The sequence below is a fragment of the Chiloscyllium plagiosum genome, unplaced genomic scaffold, assembly GCF_004010195.1.
Source record: "Chiloscyllium plagiosum isolate BGI_BamShark_2017 unplaced genomic scaffold, ASM401019v2 scaf_492, whole genome shotgun sequence".
Taxonomy (NCBI): Eukaryota; Metazoa; Chordata; class Chondrichthyes; order Orectolobiformes; family Hemiscylliidae; genus Chiloscyllium; species Chiloscyllium plagiosum.
Genome location: NW_025214000.1, coordinates 17,470 through 26,814, shown reverse-complemented (window position 1 = coordinate 26,814; position 9,345 = coordinate 17,470). Strand labels below are relative to the sequence as shown.

The 9,345-nt window shown below is 51.1% G+C and overlaps 1 protein-coding gene across 1 annotated transcript in view; it reads left to right on the top strand.

The window, feature by feature from the left end:
* Positions 1-9,345, top strand: part of LOC122547775 (scavenger receptor class F member 1-like) — a gene marked incomplete at its 3' end in the record, with an annotated part of 23,758 nt that overhangs the window by 7,507 nt on the left and 6,906 nt on the right. Inside the window, exons 3-5 of the mRNA XM_043686358.1 lie at positions 3,865-3,926; positions 5,507-5,608; positions 8,779-9,301. Coding sequence (XP_043542293.1) covers positions 3,865-3,926; positions 5,507-5,608; positions 8,779-9,301 — 687 coding nt within the window. The remainder of the gene's footprint in view (positions 1-3,864; positions 3,927-5,506; positions 5,609-8,778; positions 9,302-9,345) is intronic.

The following is a 9,345-nucleotide window of genomic DNA, read 5'->3' as shown; positions in this document are numbered from 1 at the left end:
ATCCTGTCCCTCAGGATTCCTTCTAACAACCTGCCCACCACTGACGTCAGGCTCACTGGGCTATAGATCCCTGGCTTGTCCTTACCACCTTTATTAGACAGTGGCACCATGATAGCCAACTTCCAGTCTTCCAGCACCTCACCTGTGACTATCAATGATATGAATATTTCAGTAAGAGACCCAGCAATTACAGTAAACTCATCCTATAGGTGCCCAGCATATGGCCTTTAGGAATGGTATTTGTTAGATCTGGAGGGTGTGGTGAGCAGACAGGGATAGTGGGTGAGCAGAGAGGCACGTGGGGTGGAGAGGGACAGGGTTTGAGGTGAAGGCCAGAGAGGGAGAAGGGAAAATAGGAGGGGGGAGGAAAGGATATGGACGGGGAATGGGAAGGGAGGTGGAAGGGGATACGAAAGGAGATAGAGATGGATGGGGAACAGGTAGGGATGGAATGGGAAGTGGAGGGGGATGGAGAGGAGTGAAGGGGTTTGGGAAGGGGATGGGTGATGAAAGGGGACAGGGAGATGGAGAGAAATGGGGATAGGGAGATGGAGGAAGTGGGTACATTAGATTAGATTACTTACAGTGTGGAAACAGGCCCTTTGGCCCAACAAGTCCACACCGACTCGCCGAAGCGCAATCCACCCATTCCCCTACATTTACTCCTTACCTAACACTACGGGCAATTTAGCATAGCCAATTCACCTGACCTGCACATCTTTGGACTGTGGGAGGAAACCGGAGCACCCAGAGGAAACCCACGCAGACACGGGGAGAATGTGCAAACTCCAAGCAGTGCTAACCACTGTGCCACCATGCCACCCACTGTATTTGGGGTGGAGAATGGGAGAGGGATGGTGGTGGAGGGGGAGATGGAGGGGGGAAGGAGTTGTGGAGGGGTTGAGGATGGAGAGAGATGGGCTGAGGAGATGGAGGAAGATGGGGAGGGGGATGGGAATGTTCAGGGAGATGGGATGAAGAGGTTGGGGAGGGCAAGTGCCCTGGAGTTAGGGATGGACCAAATGGTCTATTTCTGAAACTTGATTGGTTAAACATGTGAGTTTAATGCACCACCCAGTGTGATCCTGAGGCCAACACAGAGAATGAGGAGCAGCCTGCAGCTCCCCCTGTAGGAGATGGGAACATGAACTCATCTTCCATCCAGTGATACAATGGGATATGGTTATCATATGGACCACATGGACGAAGGGATTGGATAGCTATATTAGATCTAACCCAATACCATCAGGGACACCATTGATTTAGGTGGGGCCAGCTGGTGGCCAAAATGAGTATTGCAAGGGCCAGATCCTGGGAAACTGATGATAAAACATGGGACTAGGAATTGGCCATTCAGCCCATCCAGTCTGCTCCACCACGCAATGAGATCATGGTGGTTCTGGTCATTCTCAACTCCACTTTACTGCTTTTTCCCCATTATCCTTGATTCCCTCCCTGATTAAAAATACAGCCTCTCCTACTGTCTGCAGTAAACAATTTCAGATTCACTTCTGCCTGAGATGAGACATATCTCCTCAGTGCTGTCATCTCTGCTAGCACAGTTTCAATAGCTCTCATTACACAAACATCCCGATCACATGGGCTTTTCTTTATTGGGGTCTATCCATCTTTTGGGCAACAGCTATCTCCTCGAATTCCAGGCCACGGAACTGAATTCAGTGTATATGGAATCCAGTATATTTGAATTACAGCATAACTGGAATATAGTGTACATGGAATGCAGTGTATATGACTTGCGATGTATACGGAATCCAGCATACAGATCATTCTGGTATATCACGGGTTTCGTCAACACCAATTGGCTATAATGTGATTGGCAAATTGGGGACATTGTTGCGACAATGTGAACTTTCCACTGAACGAGTATAGCAGCTTTCTGTCAGGAAATTCTACAGCGCAATTGTCTACAGGGTGAGGTTATAGAGGAACACAGCTGTCACAATATCGCAGAACAACTTGTATATGAAAGGCAGTCTATCTCAAATGCAATGTATTTGGAATGCAGTGTACATTGGATACAGTGTATATAGGGTGCAGTGTATATGGGGTGCAGTGTTTATGGAATGCAGTGAATATGGGGTGCAGTGTATATGGGATGCAGTGTGTATGAGGTGCGGTGTATATGGGATGCAGTGTATATGGAATGCGACAGATATGAGATACAGTGTATATGGAATACAGTGCATATGGAATGCAGTGTATATGGAATGCAGTCTATATGGAATGTAGTGTATATGGAATGCAGTGTATATACAATGCAGTGTATATAGGATGCAATATATACGGGATGCAGTGTATTTGGGATGCAGTGTATATCGATGTTTATGGGGTGCAGTGTGTATGGGATGCAGTGTCTATTGGGTGCAGTGTATATTGGGTGCTGTGTGAATGGGATGCAGTGTATATGGGGTGCAGTGTATATGGGGCGCAATGTGTATGGGATGCAGTGTGTATGGGATGCAGAGTATATGGGATGCAGTGTATATGGGGTACAGTGAGTATCAGATGAGTGTGTATGGGATGCAGTGCATATGGGGTGCAGTGTGTGGGGGATGCAGTGTATATGGGGTGCAGTGTGTATGGGATGCAGTGTATATGGGATGCAGTGTATATGGGGTGCAGTGTATACGGGGTGCAGTGTATACGGGTGCAGTGTGTATGGGATGCAGTGTGTATGGGATGCAGTGCGTATGGGGTGCAGTGTGTATGGGATGTAGTGTGTATGGGATGTAGTGTGTATGGGATGTAGTGTATATGGGATGTAGTGTATATGGGATGCAGTGTATATGGGGTGCAGTGTATATGGGGTGCAGTGTATATGGGGTGCAATGTGTATGTGATGCAGTGCGTATGGGGTGCAGTGTGTATGGGATGCAGTGCCTATGGGGTGCAGTGTGTATAGGTTGCAGTGCGTATGGGATGCAGTGTGTATGGGGTGCAGTGTGTGGGGGATGCGGTGTATATGGGATGCAGTGTATATGGGGTGCAGTGTGTATGGGGTGCAATGTGTATGGGGTGCAGTGTATATGGGGTGCAGCGTTTATGGGATGCAGTGTATATGGGATGCAGTGTATATGGGATGCCGTGTATATGGGGTGCAGTGTGTATGGGGCGCAGTGTATATGGGGTGCAGTGTGTATGGGATGCAGTATATATAGGATGCAGTGTATATGGGGTGCAGTGTGTATGGAATGCAGTGTATATGGGGTGCAGCGTTTATGGGGTGCAGTGTGTATGGGATGCAGTGTATATGGGGTGCAGTGTATATGGGGTGCAGTGTATATGGGGTGCAGTGTGTATGGGATGCAGTTTGTATGGGGTGCAGTGTGTATGGGGTGCAGTGTATATGGGATGCAGTGTATATGGGGTGCAGTGTGTATGGGATGCAGTGTGTATGGGATACAGTGTGTATGGGATACAGTGTGTATGGGATACAGTGTGTATGGGGTGCAGTGTGTATGGGATGCAGTGTATATGGGATGCAGTGTATATGGGATGCAGTGTGCATGGAATGCAGTGTATATGGGGTGCAGTGTTTATGGGGTGCAGTGTTCATGGGATGCCGTGTATATGGAGTAGAGTGTGTATGGGGTGCAGTGTATATGGGGTGCAGTGTATATGGGATGCAGTATATATAGGATGCAGTGTTTATGGGATGCAGTGTGTATGGAATGCAGTGTATATGGGGTGCAGCGTTTATGGGGTGCAGTGTATATGGGGTGCAGTGTGTATGGGATGCATACACATGCATCCTGATGAGCCTGATTCTGGGAGATGTCCTAAAGCTGCACAAGATGCTCTAACATTAACAGCAGTTTCCCTGACTCTCTCCTTGTGTTATAGAGATCCTCTGTCACTGAGCTGTTGTCCAGGCTGGAGGCAGCAACGCAATGAGTGCTCCATCGGTAAGTGTCTTTTATAACTCACAGCAAACATTGAAATGTTAAAGTAAAGCAGTGTCTTTTCTCGAGGCTGGAACTGATGATCATATTCACTCTCTGAGCTGTGACCTCTCTGCTGTCAGGGACTGACCTGACACTGTTGTCTGATGCTGGAAAGAGTCCAGTAATGTGATTGGTTGGGTAAGAATTTTGTTTAGAATGGTGTGACCTGATTGGTTGAGCCAGGAATATGGAAGAGGTTTTATTGGTCAGCCAGCTGACTGGGTATGATTGGTGGGAGTGGGGATAACACTGAATGGGTTACTGGTTACGTTTAACCAAGTTACTGATTATTCATCTCAACTAATGGTGGTCAAAATTTATGCCACCAGGGCACATAGCTCAGGTTTCCAATAGAATGACAAAAGACAATTATTACCAACAGCTACACTTGGTCTATAACCTGGTGTTATGTGAGTTTTAACTTTGTAACTCCCCTCCTCGTTTCGGATGATTTGATTCACTCACAGGAGCTGGTGTCACTGGCTGCACCAACATTTCTTGCCCACTCCTAATACCCCTGGGTACGGTAAGGGTGAGCTAGCTCCTGAAACTGCTGCGGTCCTTGGGCGAGATGGGTCACACAGCCGTGGAGGAGGGGGGTGTGTGGTGGATGTGTGATATAAAACCAGGATGTGCTGGAGAAGCTGTGTCTGTCTCTGTGCACAGGCAGGAACAGAGGGAATGTTTTGGATTCAGAATGACTGTTCATGAAGTTAATGGAGCTTATATTCCTGAACACGTGAAAGGAAGGGAAGATGTTTCTTGTTAAAAGTCATAGAGTCACACAGCGCGGAAACAGACCCTTCAATTCAACTTGTCCTTGCCGACCAAGTTTCCCAAACTAAACTGACTGCATTTGAATCATATCCCTCTAAACCTGTCCTGTCTGTGTACCTGTCCAAAATGCTTTCCAATGTTGCAATTGTACCAGCCTCCACCACTTCCTCTGGCAGCTCATTCCATACACGTACCACCCTCTGTGTGAAAAAGTTGCCCTTTAGGTCTCTTTTATATCTTTCCCCTCTCACCCTAAACCTATACCCTCTAGTTCTGGACTCCCCCACTCCAGACTTTGTCTATTTATCCTCTCCATGCCCCTCATAATTTTGTAAACCTCTATAAGGTCACCCCTCAGCCTCCGACACTCCAGGGAAAACAGCCCCAGCCTGTTCAGCCTCTCCCTGTAGCTCAGATCCTCCAACCCTGGCAACATCCTTGTAAATCTTTTCTGAACCCTTTCAAGATAGTGCTGCCTCTCACTGAGTCAGGCATTATGGGGCAGATCTGAAAGATGCTATGGATTCAGGATTTTTAGAAGTAGAGGGTGGGGTGGGTCCCATATTTACCCCCACCGCCATCACCGGTAGGACAGGTTGCCCTCACCCCCTCCCCCTCTACCCCTGCCATCCTCATGGTGTTGTTCATGGGATCTTGCTGTGTACTGTTGTGGGTTGCTGCATTTCCAGCGATGACTGTACTATTGGCTGTGAGGCGGGAGGGTTTGAGGTGTTCAGTGAGCTCTCACCTTTCTCTGTGTGCAGCGATCTGCGACGGGCCACATTCCTGCAGCCCGGAAGAGATCTGTGTCCGGCCTGGAGTCTGCCGCTGTCCCCACGGATTCTTCGGAGCCAAGTGCGTGACCAGTGAGTACACACTGTGACCCCCAGCCCATTAAAGCCGTGCTGTCCGTCCCCACACTCTGCGGCCTGGGGGTGACCAGTGTCAGCAGTGCTCCCTCCCTCACTCCCTCCCTCCATGACTGCCTCCATCCTCTCAGCCCTCCCTAACTCTGTAACCTCCTCTAACACACCCCTCAGAGCTCTCTTAGTCCCCATCCCCAGACCATTCCCCATCTTTACACCGGCCTATGCCTTCAGCTGCCTCAGCTCCGAACTCTGGGAATTCTCTCCCACTCCCTCTCTCTTCCTTTAACCTTTCACCAGGGTCTAGCCTCCTGGAGTAGGATCAGGTTCAGGCTTCGTTTGAAACATCCTTGAGGGGCCGCCGCAGAGTGTGAAGCCTCAGGTTGTTGTTGTTGTTGTTGTTGTAGAGTAGCACCTACCCCATCCCCAGCTGCCCCGTTGTGGCTGGTTTGTTTGCTGAGGAGATGGTGAGAACTGCAGATGCTGGGAGCCAAGTCGGTGAATGTGGTGCCGGAACAGCACAGCAGCTCAGACAGCATTCGAGGGGCAACGTTTCAGCCCGAAACCCTTCATCAGGACTGGTGGGGGGGGGGGGGAGGCGGGCATACGTTGGTTCTCCTGCTCCTCGCGAGCTGTCTGACCTGCTGGGCTGTGGCATCCTCACATCTACTGACCCTACTGTGCCCCGTTTGACCTGGTGAGTGGTGGGACAGGGTTTGTTCTCACTGCCTGGGGGAACTGTGTAGAAACATGAAGCAAGTCACAGCCTCATGGAGTAGGGGACCCTAGCACCGAGCAGCCATTACACTCAGGTATCCCCCTCACACAGCACGGGGAGTGGGGGAGTGGGGGGAGCGTCTGATCTGTGAAGGGTCTGGGTGGACTAACACCAGGAGGATCTGTTTGTGAGCTGGCGGGGTTGGGGGCTGTGGGGTTAGGGGGCTCAGGAACTAGGAGGATGTCACAACTGTCTCTTCGACCTAACGGGGGACAGATGCAAGAGCATTTTAGGGAGCTGACAGGCTAGTGGAAGGAGATTGAAAAGGAACTTTCAAAAGGAAATCAGAGGCATGTCCAACCTGGTGGGGAGTGGGTGAGGGGACAGGACACTCAGCTTCATTGGGAGAGCTCTTTCACACAGCTAGAACAGGACATGATGAGCTGAATGGCCTCAGGCACCACACCACGCTGATTGCACATGCTCCCTCCCAGGTACACTGTCTCTCGTGTTGCCAAATCTAATGGGGTTTAGGCAGGGGTCATCCTCAGATGACCGCGCCCCCCCCACCCACTGTCTCCTCGCTGATCTCTGAGGGACAGACTGGTTGGGAACATAACTCAGGGCCAGCATGAGGATAAGGACTCCTGATCTTCATCCTGAAACTCTGAACGACACCGGGATTATGTTGACATCCAGCGGGAACAGGTTTCGAATTCAGGTGTGATGCCAACTGCAGTCAAATAGCTGATCGACTCCAGCACAGCACACGGGTGATGGTTGGGAAGGCAAACGCTCAGAACCCCGTGAATCAATCCCAACAACCACAGAACAGCAGTGACTGGGGAAATAACAACAACTAGAAATTGCATTGATAAAGCACCTTGAATGTGGTGAAACATCTCAAGGCTCTTCACAGGGGACTCATCAAACTCAATCTGACTCCAAGCGATGGAGGGGGAGATTAGGACAGGTAGGGGATGTGTTTTAAGGAAGGAGAGTGAGGGAGGAGGCAGAGAGTGTTTCGAGAGAGAGTTCCCGAGCTCAGGTCTGAGGCAGCTGAAGGAGCAGGGAGAACTGGGCAGAGCAGCAGAGGCTGGACTGGTGCTCTGTTTGGGACTTTTAAACATTTGTAGTTTCGGTCTTGGTGAGAATGGCATGAGTGATTATCCAGCACCAGCCCTGAGCCATGCTCCGTTAGACAGATGGGATCACCCTGGGACCATCTGGCTCAGGGAATATCGCACCTTCATCCTGGAGTTCCTGCTGGGAGGGACGGTGTTCAGTCACCATCCTCTGGCCATTCTGCTCTCAGTCTATAATGGGCCACAGCCCCAGCTTCAGTTGGGGAGGGGGTGGGGGGTGGAATCCGACAGATACACATTACAAATATCGATCATATCCAAGCATTACCAACCTCAGATACACAAATGTCAGGGTTAATACTGAAACAATGAGGTTACAACAGAGAACTACATCTCTGGAGGGTGCAATGATTCTACTGATCTCAGGGAACATGGAATCTATAACATGCTTAGGTCACATGATGATGAGGTCAGGAGCATGTCTCGAACGTTACATGGACATAATGATCATGTGATAATATTCTAGATTCAGTAAGGTCATAGATCATTTCCCCCTCACCCACAGCAAATTGGAAGGAGTCACATTCCAACAGCCACACTCCCTTTGACTCGGGCTCTCTCTCTCTCTCTCACTCTCACACCCAGTTTAAACTCCCCTCTCTGGCTATCGAGCTCTCTTATACTTTCTCTGTCAGTCCCTGTTTCTGTCTCACATTGAGACCTGCACAGTCAGAGGGTCAGTGCTGAGGGAGTGCAGCACTGTTGGAGGGTCAGTGCTGAGGGAGTGCCGCACTGTCGGAGGGTCAGTGCTGAGGGAGTGCCGCACTGTCAGAGGGTCAGTGCTGAGGGAGTGCTGCACTGTCAGAGGGTCAGTGCTGAGGGAGTGCCGCACTGTCAGAGGGTCAGTGCTGAGGGAGTGCCGCACTGTCAGAGGGTCAGTGCTGAGGGAGTGCCGCACTGTCAGAGGGTCAGTGCTGAGGGAGTGCCGCACTGTCAGAGGGTCAGTGCTGAGGGAGTGCCGCACTGTCAGAGGGTCAGTGCTGAGGGAGCGCTGCACAGCCCTGAGTGTAAAGGGCCCCTTGGCCAATATTTTGGGGATGAGAAAGGGGTGTGTGGGTGTGACTGTGGGTGACGGTGGTCCATCTTCCAGCATCATTGAGGTAGGACCTACTCTCTCCCCGGATCACTCAGAGACTGCCTCCTTGCTCTACTTCTCATGAGTGTGTGTGGGATCTTGCTGGGTATGGGTTGGGCCTGCTCTTTCGCTGCATTTAATTGGCTGTCAAGCATTGTCGAGTGTGCTGAAGATGCGGGCGGTGCCAGCTGAATGCACGTGTTGACGTGGTTTTGTTTCTGTCTCCCTGCAGGATGTCCGGATCAGTTTTGGGGTCCGGATTGTCGGAATGTGTGTGCTTGCCACCCGAACGGGAGGTGTGAAGCCAGGACGGGGAGGTGCCTGTGTTACCGCGGTTACTGGGGCCCACGGTGTAGCAGGAAGTGTGACTGTCTCTATGGCCAGTGTGATAGCAGTACCGGGAGCTGCCAGTGTGAGGCAGGCTGGTGGGGGCATGACTGCAGCAAACTGTGTCGCTGTGAGACAGGGAAGTCAGTGTGTGACCCACAGACAGGGAGGTGCCTCTGCTCCCCTGGGTACTGGGGCACACGGTGTAACCTGCTGTGTTACTGTCACCGCTCGGCATGTGGCCAGCTAACCGGGGTGTGTGAATGTACCGCTGGCTGGTGGGGGCCTCTGTGTGAACGCCGCTGCGCTTGTCTACACGGATTCTGTAACTCCACCAACGGGCACTGTGTGTGCCAGCCCGGCTACCACGGCACAACCTGCAACCAGCCCTGCCTCACCGGCCTCTACGGAGAGAGCTGCAGCAAGAGGTAGGAGCAAACACCCCCTCACCCCACACCCCACACCCCCCACC